The sequence below is a fragment of the Mustela lutreola genome, chromosome 3 (genome assembly GCF_030435805.1).
Source record: "Mustela lutreola isolate mMusLut2 chromosome 3, mMusLut2.pri, whole genome shotgun sequence".
NCBI lineage: Eukaryota > Metazoa > Chordata > Mammalia > Carnivora > Mustelidae > Mustela > Mustela lutreola.
Window position 1 is genome coordinate 167,513,821 of NC_081292.1, and position 15,740 is coordinate 167,529,560.

General features: G+C 43.0%; 1 protein-coding gene across 7 annotated transcripts in view; it reads left to right on the forward strand.

The window, feature by feature from the left end:
- The window catches only part of COL6A3 (collagen type VI alpha 3 chain), an 81,763-nt gene that overhangs the window by 61,847 nt on the left and 4,176 nt on the right, over window positions 1-15,740 (forward strand). For all 7 annotated transcript variants that reach the window (XM_059167620.1, XM_059167619.1, XM_059167622.1 and 4 more), the window contains 4 exons: window positions 1,460-1,565; window positions 3,599-4,017; window positions 5,063-5,326; window positions 6,351-6,446. In XM_059167620.1, coding sequence (XP_059023603.1) covers window positions 1,460-1,565; window positions 3,599-4,017; window positions 5,063-5,326; window positions 6,351-6,446 — 885 coding nt within the window. The remainder of the gene's footprint in view (window positions 1-1,459; window positions 1,566-3,598; window positions 4,018-5,062; window positions 5,327-6,350; window positions 6,447-15,740) is intronic.

The following is a 15,740-nucleotide window of genomic DNA, read 5'->3' on the forward strand; positions in this document are numbered from 1 at the left end:
AGGTTGGCTGTGAACACATGGAAATCCTGTCCTTGTTCACTCATTTTTTCAACCAAATTGGACTGGCATCTCTCAGCCATAGACCCTCTGTTCCTGAGAGTGAACATGGGTCAAGTGCACATTGTGCATGATGTCATTTAAGTGGGGAAGCTCCTCAAAGGTCTTGTGTTGATCTGGGCTTAGCCACAACCCCCACACTTAGAAACCCTGAACCTATGCTGATGTGACTCTCCTCCCCGTTTAGTGACAAACCTACATTCATCTTCAAAGCAAATCCCTAGCTGCCCCTACTCACCATGAATGCTCCCCACTCCCAAGGCTTTGTCATCCTTAACCTGGGCACTAACTACTTATCTATTCCGTGGCCTGCTGTTATTCCTTCGTGGCCTGTGTTCCTGGTAGACTGGATGGTTCTTGAGGAGATGCATTGATTTTCCTGTGCTGCAGGGCCCAGCACAGTACATAGCCAGCCCCAAGGCAGCATGGGAATGTATCTAACTTCTGAGGGAGCTCTAGAAGTTAGGGAGGAACATGTATGTACAGAGAGTTTATTACTCACGGTAAAGGTGAGGCCCATGAAAACTGTGTTCACATTTGTGAAGGCCTGTCCCTCAAAAGCATTAGAAAAAAAACATGAAGTGAAAGTGAGGCAGCAAGTTCACCCCGGGGCCACTGTCACTACCTTTCGAATATTAAAAACAATTGTATTAAACACAACATTGAGAAAACAGAAGAAGTAATTTGGTTACCATTTAATGTTCAAGGGCTTAGAACTTGTTCAACTCTGTGTTTGATTTTTCTTCTATTCTTGTCTCCTCCTTACATTGGGTAAATATTTTCTTCAATCCAATCACCCAAATATTGCCAAACAGAAGATTTTGGCTTGAGATGTTTTATGGGTCAAGGACCGTGGTGCTTAATGTTCAAATTTACTAAATGTAGCTTGTCTGGAGGAATGAATTAACTTAACAAATATTTATGGACTACCTGCTGTGTGATCCATTTAACTCATTAGCAGATTAATTTTAATTTGCATGGGACTCATGTGCACTTAATTTTTTTTTTCCCCTGGGGCTCCTGGGTGGCTTAGTTCATTAAGTGTCTGCCTTTGGCTCAGGTCATGATCCCTGCCCAGGGTCCTGGGATTGAACCCCATGTCAGGCTCTCTGTCAGATAAATAAAAAATAGCATGGAGGACATGGGGAGATAGAGAGGAGAAGGGAGTTGGGGGAAATTGGAAGGGGAGGTGAACCATGAGAGACTATGGACTCTGAAAAACAATCTGAGGGTTTTGAAGGGGTGGGGGGTGGGGGGTCGGTGTACCAGGTGGTGGGTATTATAGAGGGCACGGATTGCATGGAGCACTGGGTGTGGTGCAAAAACAATGAATACTGTTATGCTGAAAATAAAAAATAAATTAAAAGAAATCTTTAAAAATTTTTTTTCTGTTTCTTTCCAGGTGAAAATGCTTTTTACTTGTCCCCAGATATCAGGAAAGAGTGTGATTGGTTCCAAGGGGACCAACTGTCAATTAAGAACCCTGTGAAATTTGGTCACAAACAATTGTAAGTATCATAATAATTGTCGTGAAAAGTACAGTGTAGAGAGAATGCAGAAGTTCCTTAGACAATGCCTAACCTTATGGGTAAAGACAATGAAATCCAGAAAATGTGACTTCCTAAAGGTCATGTGGAACATTCTTTCCAACCTGTTGTATCCATTTGCTTTGGTTGCAGACCAAACTCCCCAAAACTTAATGGCTGAAAGCAACTATTTATTTAATCTGTAGTTCTGTGGGTTAGCCGTTTTTCTTGGGCTCAGCTGGACAGTCTTCTGGCCTTGGCTGGGCTCACTTCTTTGTCTGTGGTCAGCAGCCTGCCTGCTGTGGATGGGGGTGCTGATGGTCTCAGCTGGTTGGCTTCCCTCTGCTCTATGTGGCCTCTCCTTCTCCAGGAGGGTGGGTTGGGGGTTTGCCTCCAGGTAGATGGGCGAGGTTCCATAAGAGAAGTCAGATGGCACGAGGACTCTTGAGGCCTGGGCTGGAGCCAGCACACTGGTACTTCTGCCATATTCCATTGGTCAATGCATGTCCAACAGCCAGCCTGGCTAGATTCAAGGGTTGGGGGCTTGACTCAGTGGGAGGCCTTGTCATAGCCAATTGTGAAGGGCATGGGGGCAAAAAGGGTGGGAAATTGGGGCCATGTGGTGAAATAGCCCACTACACCTGGTATCAATCCTACAGAAGGATTGAACTACATTAACCAAAAAATGGGCTCCAAATCTTAAAATGATTAGTGTTACAATAACACAGGTGATGGTGGTAACACTGGGAGGCAATGCACGTGTTCTCCTGAGAAAGCCAACGAGAGGGTGGGGGCTGGGGAACTTGTACCCACAGGAATGCTGGCCCAGCTCCATCTGTGGTACCAACTCCAGCATGGAGAGGTGGGCTGTGTGGCCATGTGACATAGGGTGAGGTGACGGGGACATGGTGGCTGGAACTGAGCCCAGGCAATGTGCCAGCAGTTTGTCCACCTCAAGGGAGTGCCACAGACTGTCATGCTTGCTAGGTAGGAGATCTTTCTGACCGTAGCACCCGGAGGATGTGGACTTGACATCCTTGACAAACTACTCCTGGCTTGACCTCCAGAGTGGGGACAGAGAGCTCACCTCCATCTCTCACCCCTGAAATCTTCCAGCTCTTGCCCTTGTCTTTGAAGGCAGGCTCCGTGCTCAGCTGAGCAGACTGACTATCGCCACTGAGGGTCCTGTGAGCTGGGTCCTGCTTGTCCAGGTCCAGAAGCTCTCTTCCTGGTCTTCGTTATCTTTGTGATTTTCTCTCACTCTCTGAACCGTCTTCCACCTTATCTTCAGGAAAATAGGATGAACACTATAACCTAGTGTTTGAAGTTGTAGGACATCACCTTGGACATAGGCTGCTTGGGCCTTAGAGCAGTGGCCGACAACGAATCAGTGAGAGTCTGTCTCCGGACAATGACTGAAGGACACCTGGGTCTGGGCTGTTGCATCTGATTATGTGGCTGTGCTTTTCAGGGATTTGTAATAGATCAAAAAATTGTGAAAAATACCACAACACCTGCAAAATAATGTAAACAAATATACACAGTAAGCTCTGGGAAGGGAAGCACATGCTGACTTAATCACTTGGAGCTCAATGCGGCATTTTGTTGTGTGGATACTTTCTTAGAATGAGAGTAGCTATTAACTGGTTTCGTTTAATTTTTGGTGTACATGCTTCAGTTGGTCAATTTTAAAAATTATTATTGTTAATGATAATAACATAATATTTATTATGTCTCATAAATTAAAAGCAAGATGTCAGGTATATTTATAGTACAATATAGCCTTGATTTTTAATGATTCTATTACTTTATATGCATTTCAATATTGTTTCCATGTCACAGATTCTAAAAGGAATTTAATGTACGTGATATTATCCGTAAAACATAAAAACTACTGCATGCGTTTTGATAAAGCAGCAAAGTTCATGTAACTCATGGGAATTATGTTTTTGTAAATTTTAGAGAGCAGGCAAAACTATGTATAGATTGAAATGATATTTAATTTGTTTTAACAGAAATATCCCGAATAATGTAACTTCAAGTCCTACATCCAAACTAGTGACCACCACAAAGCCAGTGACCACCACAGAACCAGTGACCACCACGACCAAGCCGGTGACCACCACGACAAAGCCAGTGACCGTGGTAAACCTACCGGCCTCAAAGCCGGCTGCCGCAAAGCCAGCCCCACCCAAACCACCTGCTGTGAGACCTGTGGCCTCGAGGCCCGTGGCCACCAAACCTGAGACCACCAAGACAGCCACAGTCAAACCTGCAGTGGCCTCAAAGCTGGCAGCCGCAAAGTCAGTGGCCCCAAAGCCAGCTGCTGTAAGGCCCCCCACTGTAGCCAGACCAGTGGCCACCAAGCCTGAGACCCCCAAGCCCCAGGCAGCCAAACCGGCAGCCACCAAACCAGTCTCTGCTAAGCCTGCAGGTAAGAAAGCATGCTCAGGGCTGCCAGCGAGGGGCATTCTCGTTTCCTGTGTTCACGGTGTGCTCCCTGAAGCCTGTTTATAAATCACGTGAAATGCAGTCATTGATCCAGGATTTGTACCTCTGGATGATGTACTTGAGAAGACGCTGGTCAGAGCACACAATTATCAAAACATTGTTTTTTTTGTTTTTGTTTTTTTCCTGTTAGAAAGCAGTTTTTCTCTTCCTCTCTGAGGCTCATGAGCTCCACACAAAGAGCAGGTGGGATGAGTCTCCCACCTTCTGCTGCCTCTTTCCCCCCTGCGCAGGCCAAGCCCCAAACCCTTCCTCCGAGTGGGGCAGAAGCACATTCCTACAGGAAAAGTCCCATGCAGCACACTGTGGGAATTGTGGGGTGCTCCGTTGAGCTAACCGGCAGCTCAGAGCCTTCCCCTCCGAGACTGAATATGTGTTAATGCTGTCCATGGGGGAAACATTTTCTAGATGGAATTAGATATGAGGATGGGTGGGCTTCCAGAGATCCAGAGTTAGTTATTTTGTTCTTTCCTCTGGATGCGGGAATATACTAGAGAGCCACAAACCATACGGAAAGGTGAAGGCAGAATGTATATGTTTGTGAAAAGGTGGAAATTGTCTTCCTTCGATGATCAGACAGGAAGCAAGGATTCCTTAAAAAGAATTTCCGTTCATGTCCTAAAGTTTTGCGACTTTGTGCATTTTAAACGATGGGACTCATTCTGTCTTGAATGCTTGCCCGTGTCTTTTCAAAGTCTTTCCTGAACAGGAGCGATGCTCAGTAGAAAAGGAATAGATCTGTACCTTGCTGAGAAATAAGGAGAGGATGCATTCCATTTTTCATGGATGTTGGTAGCTTCCAACACTAATGTTCCTGGGGAGCTCGAACAAGAAATTGGTGCCCTGCTCACCTAAATTTCTGTTCTGTTGCCTGCCGATTCATCTCTTTCCATTGCTGTCTGTTGCCTGTGTGTCACAGTCATGTGGGGCTTTAAGCTTTATCTCTGTACTGTGCTTCACCTGTCTTTCAGTGAAGGCATCCCGAGAGGTCCAGGTATCCGACATCACCGAGAACAGCGCCAGGCTCCGCTGGGAGAGGCCCGAGCCCCCCAGCCCTTACTTTTATGACCTCACTGTCACGTCGGCCCATGACCAGTCCCTGGTGCTGCGGCAGAACCTGTCGGTGACGGAGCGTGCCATCGGGGGCCTGCTTGCCGGCCACACATATCACATAGCTGTGGTCTGCTACTTGAAGTCACAGGTCAGAGCCACCTACCAAGGAAGCTTCAGCACAAGTGAGTACACGGTCAGCCCCGAATACTCGGCCCCCGATTTCCATGTGCAACATCAAACAGGACATAAAGGGGACAATTCTGATTCACTGAGTCTGAAATAACAAGGTTAGAGCAAATCCTGGGTGTGTTTGGGGTATGCCCAGGTTCAGAAATTAACACAATGGAAGGTGGGGTTCCTTGGGGTCCCGAGATACTTCATGGAGGAAGCCAGATCCATCTGGCCCAAGGGCAGCCCCTACTATGAGAGAAAGAAGTAGGTTCATGGGTCCTGGCTGGGGTCTCAATCCCCCTCCATGACCGTGTTTCTGAAGTATGTCTCCACGTTCAGTGAGCAGAGTACCACCGAGACTCTGGCTCCTCAGAGTCACCGAGTCCATGCAATCTTACCACCCCAAGGCCAAGGGATGTCTATGGCCACTGTGCAATGGGGCTCAGCGTGCCCCTCCCTAGTTCACCATGCTGGGGTCTGCCCTCTATGGCTCTGCCCTCTGTGTCCTATTGTCCCTCTGGCTCCTTTGTGGCACCGAGACCTGAGACCTACTCTTGCATGCATTCTAGTCTCTGTTATTATTCACACCCCTGATCTTTCAGGGTTCTCCCAGATTCCCCCAACCCCCTTCTTCTTGACCCGTGCTTCTCCTGGGATGCAAAGGGGTCCACATTCCTTTCCCTGGGGTCAGTGTCACTAAGATCAAGGAACTCTGCCTGAGGAAAGGGAATTCCCAGCAGTCACCATGTAATCCATGAAGATAGGAGTGCAAAGACCCTTCAACCCCAGGTCTCTTTTTTTCATGGATGGAAGCAGAAGTGGTTATGTGGGAAATTTTCAGAGATTTCCTCCATTTGCTTGTTGAGATGAGTGGAACTTGCTTACGACAGACATCCTTAGTGTCTATAGAGACTTGGCAGGTCTTGCCCTCATGTGAGCTGTTCACCTGGAAAGGCTGCTTGCCTCGGTCCCTGAGAATTCCTAAGCCCTTTAGCTTCTGGGTTTCCTACTGGTTGCACTTGTTTTCTTTTCTAGAGAAAGTTCAGCTTCCCTCTCTACAAGCAAGATCGGCTTCTAGTTCAACCATCAATCTCATGGTGAGCACGGAACCGGTGGCTGGTGGTGAGACAGGTGAGTTGTGAGAGTAATAAGTCCATTAACAGCACTAAGAGCCTCCTTTCAGACCTTCTCAAACCTTTGAAACTTGGATTCTAGGTTGTCTGCTGGGGTTCTAATTCTCAGGCAAGCCTGACTTCTATGGGAAAGTTCCCAATGGGCTCTCTCTGTGGCCCAATGTGGTCTTATTCTGCATAGTCCAAGTTGTAAATGGTCACTTTCCTTTCCTGTCACCAGACTCTTCAAGAAAACTAGATGGGAATTGCTTTGGGGCTGGAGCCAAGAATTCATGTGTGTCTTGATCAGATTCCCTGTTACTCCTATTGGGGTTGGAGCTGATTTATGGCTTGTGATGCTGGAAGCATAGGAACTTGCCCCCTCAGTGACTTAATCTAATAACAACTGCTTAAAAGAACACAAAACAGATTAGGACACGTGAAATAAGTGGGTTTGGAAGTGACCCCTGGGGTGGACATTCTGATCCTAATTCCCTAAGCACACAACCTGCCTTAGTCTATCATCCCCATGTCTGCGTGCCTGAGCCTGAATGTGTGCACATTTCAATCAGTGGTGGGTTGTACCTGTTTCTGGAACAGAGAGCTGTTTACATGTTTTTGTTCATGGGCAGTGGGACCTTGCGACTCTGTGTGACCTCAGCCCTCATTCAGTGGAATGTGAGCTTGGAGTGTTCACCCATGAGAGACTGGTTATTGATACAGTTAATACGCTCTGTTTATGGGTGTCCTGCAAAAGATGTCGGCAGTAATATCCAAAGTCAAAATTTCATGGGCATTTGCATACTGTATTGTTTTATGGGCCCCAAAGCCAAAGACTTCCACTCACTGGGGACAAGTCCTTGTTCTTTAATGTACTGTCCACTGTCCCGAGGAGGAAGGCATTCCTCTTTACAGTGTTTCCTTCTGTAATTGACTCTGACCAAAGGCATTTACTGAGGCTTGCTGCTTTGGGGCTGGATTTAAAAGCCCTTTTCTTCTCTGTACACACTGCCTTGCCAGAAGCCCCGGCACACTGCTTTCTAGGCCTTTCTTCAGGATTCCTCATGTTTCTCTTTCCTCTGTAAGTTTTTAAAATGATGTCTGTTTCTTCATCTTACCCTTTCTGTGGAGACTGTGTCCTGTCCCATCTGTGTTTACACAAAACTGGATGATTTCTGACTCCACACATCCATCTCTTTGGGGCACTTGGGGGGAGAGACCTCTTGATTCTTTTAGTTGTTTCTGAAGAGAATCTTCTCTGTTACTAGAATATTCTATTCCATCAAGAAGCTTCCCTTATAGACATGTCTGTGTGTACAGCTGTATTTATTATCTGTATCTGTATGTGTATTTATATTCTGTCTCTACATCTGTGTCCATCTGTCTGTCCAGCAACCTTAGTTCAGCTGCATCTAGACTGACATGTGGCATCAAGAGTTACTAGAGAGAAACCAAGTCACAGCAGGAATTGTGGAACTATTACACACATAGATGTGTAATTACTCTAAGCCAATAAATAACTTATAAAACTGAAAAGTATTTAAAATAACTCAATTTTGGACACAAGTTTAGGAATCGGTCTGTGGTAGAGACAGCTGTGTGTTTTTCAAACTCCTGCAGCCTTCCTGTTGGAAGGATTGACAGAAGAGCAAGACATTCTCTTCTCTCAATCTAAATTTATGGGAATGATTCAGGAATTCAAGGTAGACTGAGTAATTTAAACTTGAACTTGTTAGGGGCTGTTGAAAAAGATTTTGTACAAACTTTTAATGTTCTAATTTTCAACTCAAACTAACACAATGGGAAGTAGGGTTAGGGATGGAGAAGATACCCAAGTCTCTACAGAAGCAGTCTTCTGAGTCCTGTATCAGGAGACTGTGAATGAGCCTTTGTCCCTTGCACTGGGACACCTGCAGCTCCTAACCCACTCCCGCTCCCTGCCTGAGTCCCCTGCATGGTGACTGGGTTCCCACCATGGCGCTTGAACTCAGACAGAAGCTGCAAAGAACTCACTAGGATTTCCCCCCAAATATGGTCAGGACAGAAATTATAACTTCAAAGTCACTGTGCTCCTGTTTCCCCCCCTCACTGGGAATGTTACCCCTCCCAGAGTGTAGGAAATACAAAATTCCTGTGAATCCAGTGCTTCATTGAGGGAAAATGACTTCGAGTAAGTTCCATGGTGAGCTTTGGGCATGTTTCTGGTTTTCTTATGTGTGGTCCAGAATGGACACAAATATATAAACAGTATTTAGTTAATATAAAAAAAGTAATCTTTAAACAAGAATCTGGCTGGGCTGTTATGTTTGTTGTTTAAGACTGAGTCATAGGTTCAGACTTAAGAAAGTCCTTTTAATCCAGACCTTTTTACCACTTCGGTCTCTTCTCACCATGTGGCAGGGAAAAGGTTTTTTGTCGGGGGTGGGGGGCTTGTGAGTCTTTCATGGTTACAAGTAGTTAGATACAGATGATCCTAACCTTTCTCTTTCATGGTGGTTACTATGTAACCTCAAGCCCAGAACTTAGAGGTTTTGAACCCTTCCCTGCGTGGGCACATGCATAGCTGTGTGTTTCCCAGCTAGGGATTCAAGTTAGTGTGAAGATGTAACTTGCTTTTTGAAAATTTAATTTCAGTTAGCCAACATATAGTAAGTACATCATGAGTTTCAGTGATTCATCAGTTGCCTACTGCATGCCATGCTCAAGAACAAGGCCCTTAGTCAGCACCCCTCGCCCCATAGTAAGAAAATAGCACTTTGCTGGAGAAGGCCCTTCATACACATTTGCTCAATGAATATATGTAGGTGTGCACGTGCATGGCATTTTTGGGAGCTCTTTTAGAAGGAAATGTTTAAATCTCACAATGGAATTGGGAGTCAAAATCAGGAGGTGAAAGCTTCCCCTCTCTCCCAGCCTCCTCTCCCTCCCCCACTTCCCTGCTACAATGAAGTCGTCTTGGGAATTTTCCCCAGGGAGAAAAACATTTCTATGACATTCATATTTTTGTAGGTAGAAAAAGAGTGATAATGAATCACTTTATAAAGTTAACTTTTTAAAAATACACTAGCTGGGGGTGGGAGGTTAGGATAGGGTGGCTGGTTTATGAACATCGGGGAGGGTGTGTGCTATAGTGAGGGCTGTGAAATATGTAAGCCTGATGATTCACAGACCTGTATCCCTGGGGCAGATAATACATTATATATATATATATATATATAGTATTCATGCCCAGTAGTGGCTTGTGTATTTTGCATCCAAAGATCAATTACCATACTATGCACTATTTCTCCAAAGATGTATTTTCTTGATAATGCAGGCAAAATTAAATTTAAAAGCTAATTTTTATCTGTTAACATGAGTGCAGTTTAATTGAACTGGTTAATTAGAAGCATGGCTTGTAGTTACAGAGATGTGTCCATGTCCCAGGATTAAATGTTAGATACTTTTCCTTGTCTTTTTTTTTTTTTTAAACCTCTATGAATAAAAATTCTCTGGGGTTTGATTCTACCTTAAGGAACTGTAGTTTGTTATAGCCTAGCACTTTGGATTTAGAACACATGGTGACCAGTGTTTGAATCTATGTAGGGATTTGTGGGTGAATCCTTATGAAATGTAAAGTCCTCTGTCCATGTCACCCGATGGAGAGGAAGAAGAGTGAGCAGTTTTACATCTTGACTTTTTGTTGGTATAGGAAATTGTTGGACAATTTAGAAACTATGCTTAACAGATATTCCTTTATTAGGCCCTCTTTGTTTGCTGTAGACACATACTGGGAGGGGCTAGTGAGGGCATCCTTTGTCCCACAGATAAGGTCTGGTCCTCTTCAGCATTGAGTATTTGTGTACAAGGAAGGCCTGGACTTTGAGGGGAAAGTTGATGACAGTGACAGACTGATGGCATCATTACTCACCACTCAGGATTCTAGGCTTTGCAATATTACACAAGTCCATTTTAAATGGTTAGTACTTGCATTTTCTTCAGCCCAAGCAAAACAAATCCCCACATTCCAAAAAATCCCATCCTATGTTATGCTTTTCTCAGGATCGAAAAGAATCACATCCACTTTTCTGTGATGCATTTGCTGCCTGTAAGGGCAGTTAGCAACAACGAAACCAAGCTTTCAGCAATTCTCACAGCCTTTAAAACCGGTAGGCATGCCGGTGCCCCTTTTGTTGTGGCTAGCTTTGGGACTGCTACAGAGTTGCTAATTTTGGCTTTAGGTTTTTGAGCACATTTCCTTCATCCTTGTTTTTGGCTAACGAGGACTTGGATAGATATTTTCTATGGATATCACTGCTAACAGAAAGACTCCGAAGTTTCTAAACAACACACAGTTCTCCTTTCTCAGAAAATTAACTTTTTCCAATATTACATAGAGAATTCTAAGTTATTGGCTTGCCCCATATGTATTGGAGAAGTTTCAATGCAGAAGAGAGCCCAGATAACTCCCTGAATGTATAACATTCTTTTTTACTTATTCTAGAAATTAACAATCTGTAGAAATAACCACTTTGGTCAGGTGTTAGTGAGCCAATCACATAGCTCTGAAGGAAGTTCTTCAATGTTTTACTTATTTTATTGATTCTAAGATTCAATATTTTCCCCTAGTAAGACTTCTAAAATTGAAGTGCGACTCACAGTTGATGACATGACATGCTTTTGACAGTGTTTTGTCCTACTTAGGGGGATATAAAATAATAGTGCAAATTGAAATTAAGATAGCTTAGATTGGATGAAATACAGCATTTGGCTGACTGTGTTCCAGTCTGTCACATTGGCTGGCACAAAATGGCGTAGTGAGGAAAATAGATGACTTTATGTTAATGCTCATTTATAGAATGAACTTAACCTCACAGATTGAGGTCAGCTAAACAGCTATAAATATTTTCCCTGCTTGGTAGAAGAGAAATAACCTTTCCAAGGCTGTTAGTTTGCTGTTGTATGAAGATGTGTCTTTATCAATGGTGATATTTGGGTTATGAGGAGGATCACAGGGTATTTGCCATTTTTTTATTGTGAAATATAAAAATGCTAAAAAATAAAAATCCATTGGTCAAGATGTAAAAAAAGCAAAGGACCCTCCCCCCCCCAAACCTTAACCACAGTCATGTTCAAAATAAGGTTAAAATACAAAGTTTCCTCTGTACCCTTTGACCCAGCTTATGCTCAGATGTAGACTCAGGCATTCACTCATTCAGGCAAATCATACCCGCTTCTGTGGCTGGAAGAACCTGATTCCACATCAACTATGCTGGGTCTATTAAACCTCCTTATGTTTGAAACCATTAAATGAATGAGGAGCATATTTACACATATTTACAATTGTAGCATAAACACTCACCCCTCCATTCCATACACCAATTATGCTCAAGGAAGCACTTAAATACCAGTCACTTGTTGGTTTGGAAGATGTCCAAGCAGATAACTTTTAAAATGCTGCTCTTAGACACTATAGAAATCTCAAAACTATATTAAAAAAAGGGGGCAAAATTTTTCAATGGAATACATTTTCTTTTTCAAAGTGTAATATCATAGGTAGTCTTTGTTGAGAATCCACAACATATGGGAAAGCACAAGAAAACATTCGTTGCAATGCTAATGACCACTGTTAATGACCCGATCAATATCTTTCCTGATTTCCATGAATACGATGCTTGGGCATGCTCACACACGCTTGAACGCGCACTTGTCTTTGTGATAAAAATAGACTGTGTTTCTGAGGGTGCCTTGCACCCCATGGTTCTGTTCTAGGATTCCTAGGATGGTTCCTGAAACTTTTGTGAACAGCTGGGATTCCCTGGAAGGGTTTTCTAGACATTGTGCTGGTCTCTGTTTCTCCTTGTGTTTGGATGCTCATGGATGTCCAGTGACCAGTCACCATTTCACCAGAAAGTTTAACCAGATGGTGATTGGCATCAGACAGCTCCTCAAGTCTGCCCCCCCCATTTATTTATTTATTTTTTAAATTTTCTGCTTAACTGTATTTTTTAAATTAAATTAATTTATTTTCAGAAAACCAGTATTCATTATTTTTTCACCACACCCAGTGCTCCATGCAATCCATGCCCTCTATAATACCCACCACCTGGTACCCTAACCTCCCACCCCCCTGCCACTTCAAACATCTCAGATTGTTTTCCAGAGTCCATAGTCTCTCATGATTCACCTCCCCTTCCAATTTACCCCAACTCCCTTCTCCTCTCTAACACCCCTTGTCCTCCATGATATTTGTTATGCTTCACAAATAAGTGAAACCATATGATAATTGACTCTCTCTGCTTGACTTATTTCACCCAGCATAATCTCTTCTAGTCCTGTCCATGTTGCTACAAAAGTTGGGTGTTCATCCTTTCTGATGGAGGCATAATACTCCATAGTGTATATGGATCACATCTTCCTTATCCATTCGTCCGTTGAAGGGCATCTTGGTTCTTTCCATGGTTTGGCGACCGTGGCCATTGCTGCTATAAACATTGGGGTACAGATAACCCTTCTTTTCACGACATCTGTATCTTTGGGGTAAATACCCAGGAGTGCCATTGCAGGGTCATAGGGAAATTCTATTTTTAATTTCTTGAGGAATCTCCACACTGCTCTCCAAAGAGGCTGCACCAACTTGCATTCCCACCAACAGTGGAAGAGGGTTCCCCTTTCTCCACATCCTCTCCAACACATGTTGTTTCCTATTTTGTCAATTTTGGCCATTCTAACTGGTATAAGGTGATATTTCAATGTGGTTTTAATTTGAATCTCCCTGAGGGCTAGTTATGATGAACATTTTTTCATGTGTCTGCTAGCTATTTGTATGTCTTTATTGGAGAAGTGTCTGTTCATATCTTCTGCCCATTTTTTGATATGTTTGCCTGTTTCGTGTGTGTTGAGTTTGAGGAGTTCATTATAGATCCTGGATATCAACCTTTTGTCTGTACTGTCATTTGCAAATATCTTCTCCCATTCTGTGGGTTGCCTCTTTGTTTTTTTTTTTTTTTTTTTCCCCTCCCCGGGTTCTTTCGATTTATTTGTCATATGAGGGGATTAACCTAAATGATCTCCAAACTCCATCAATTTACTGGTTATTTCTTTTTTTTTCTTTCTTTTTTTAAAAATTTTTTCAATTTATTTATTTTCAGAAAAACAGTATTCATTATTTTTTCACCACACCCAGTGCTCCATGCAATCCATGCCCTCTATAATACCCACCACCTGGTAACCCAACCTCCCACCCCCCCACCACTTCAAACACCTCAGATTGTTTTTCAGAGTCCATAGTCTCTCATGATTCACCTCCCCTTCCAATTTACCCCAACTCCCTTCTCCTCTCTAACACCCCTTGTCCTCCATGATATTTGTTATGCTCCATAAATAAGTGAAACCATATGATAGTTGACTCTCTCTGCTTGACTTATTTCACTCAGCATAATCTCTTCCAGTCCTGTCCATGTTGCTACAAAAGTTGGGTGTTCATCCTTTCTGATGGAGGCATAATACTGGAAGATGTGGTCCATATACACTATGGAGTATTATGCCTCTTTGTTTTTTTGACTGTTTCCTTTGCTGTGCTTTTGATTTTGATGAAGTCCCAAAAGTTTATTTTCGCTTTTGTTTCCTTTGCCTTTGGAGACATATCTTGAAAGAAGCTGCTGTGGCTGATATTGAAGAGATTACTGCCTATGTTCTCCTCTAGGATTCTGATGGATTCCTGTCTCACGTTGAGGTCTTTTATCCATTTTGAGTTTATCTTTGTGTACGGTGTAAGAGAATAGTCGAGTTTCATTTTCTACTTATAGCTGTCCAGTTTTCCCAGCATCATTTATTGAAGAGACTCTCTTTTTTCCACGGTATATTTTTTCCTGTTTTGTTGAAGATTAATTGACCATAGAGTTGAGGGTCTATATCTGGGCTCTCTACTCTGTTCCACTGGTCTATGTGTCTGTTTTTATGCCAATACCATGCTGTCTTGGTGATCACAGCTTTGTAATAAAGCTTGAAATCAGGTAACGTGATGCCCCCAGCTTTATTTTTGTTTTTCAACATTTCCTTAGCGATTCAGGGTCTCTTCTGATTCCATACAAATTTTTGGATTATTTGCTCCAGCTCTTTGAAGAATACCAGTGGAATTTTGATTGGCATGGCATTAAAAGTATAGATTGCTCTAGGCAGTATAGACATTTTAACAATGTTTATTCTTCCCATCCAAGAGCATGGAATGGTCTTCCATCTTTTTGTGCCTTCTTCAATTTCTTTCATGAATGTTCTGTAGTTCCTCAAGTACAGATTCTTTACCTCTTTGGTTAGGTTTATTCCCAGGTATCTTATGGTTCTTGGTGCTATAGTAAATGGAATCGATTCTCTAATTTCCCTTTCTGTATTTTCATTGTTAGTGTATTGGAAAGCCACTGATTTCTGCACATTGACTTTGTATCCTGCCACGTTGCTGAATTGCTGTATGAGTTCTAGTAGTTTGGGGGTGGAGTCTTTTGGGTTTTCCATATAAAGAATCATGTCATCTGAGAATAGAGAGAGTTTGACTTCTTCATTGCCAATCCCTTTTATTTCTCTTTGTTGTCTGATTGCTGTTTGTAGGACTTCTAATACTATGTTGAACAAGAGTGGTGAAAGTGGACATCCTTGTCTTGTTCTTGATCTCAACAGGAAGGCTGCAAGCTTTTTCCCATTGAGGATGATATTTGCTGTGGGTCTTTCATAGATAGATTTGATGAGGTTCAGGAATGTTCCCTCTATCCCTATACTTTGAAGTGTTTTAATCAGGAATGGATGCTGGATTTTGTCAAATGCTTTTTCTGCATCAATTGAGAGGACCATGTGGTTCTTCTCTCTATGCATAACAGTATTTTTAAGATGAAGTGTATTTACATTATTCTGGGCAAAAGTGAATCAGGAATGGTTAATGACCATTGTCACTCCCTCTTGTCCTTTCGGCTCCTCTTGAGTTCTCAATATAAGGAAGAGAAAATTAGCACATGGGCAGCCAGACCACACTCTCACGCTGGAGAGGACCCCAGGCTCCCTCCAGGCTGTGCTCATTTTGGAGAGAGCTTGTGAGCAACTGTTGTATCCAAAGACTTGTTCTGGGGAGAAGCTCAATGAAGTCCTTCAAACCACATGTCTTTGGACACAAGACATTTTTATTTTGTGTCTTTTAAATGGTTGTTTTAGCATAGACACAGCATTGGTGAGTGCAGTCTGCAGGGCGTGTCCCGGAAACCAAGATGATGGGAATTTAAAAGTACAAGGCTTCTTAAGGATCAAACATCCCATTTTCATGCTTAAAAATGAAGAATCCCATGTTTCA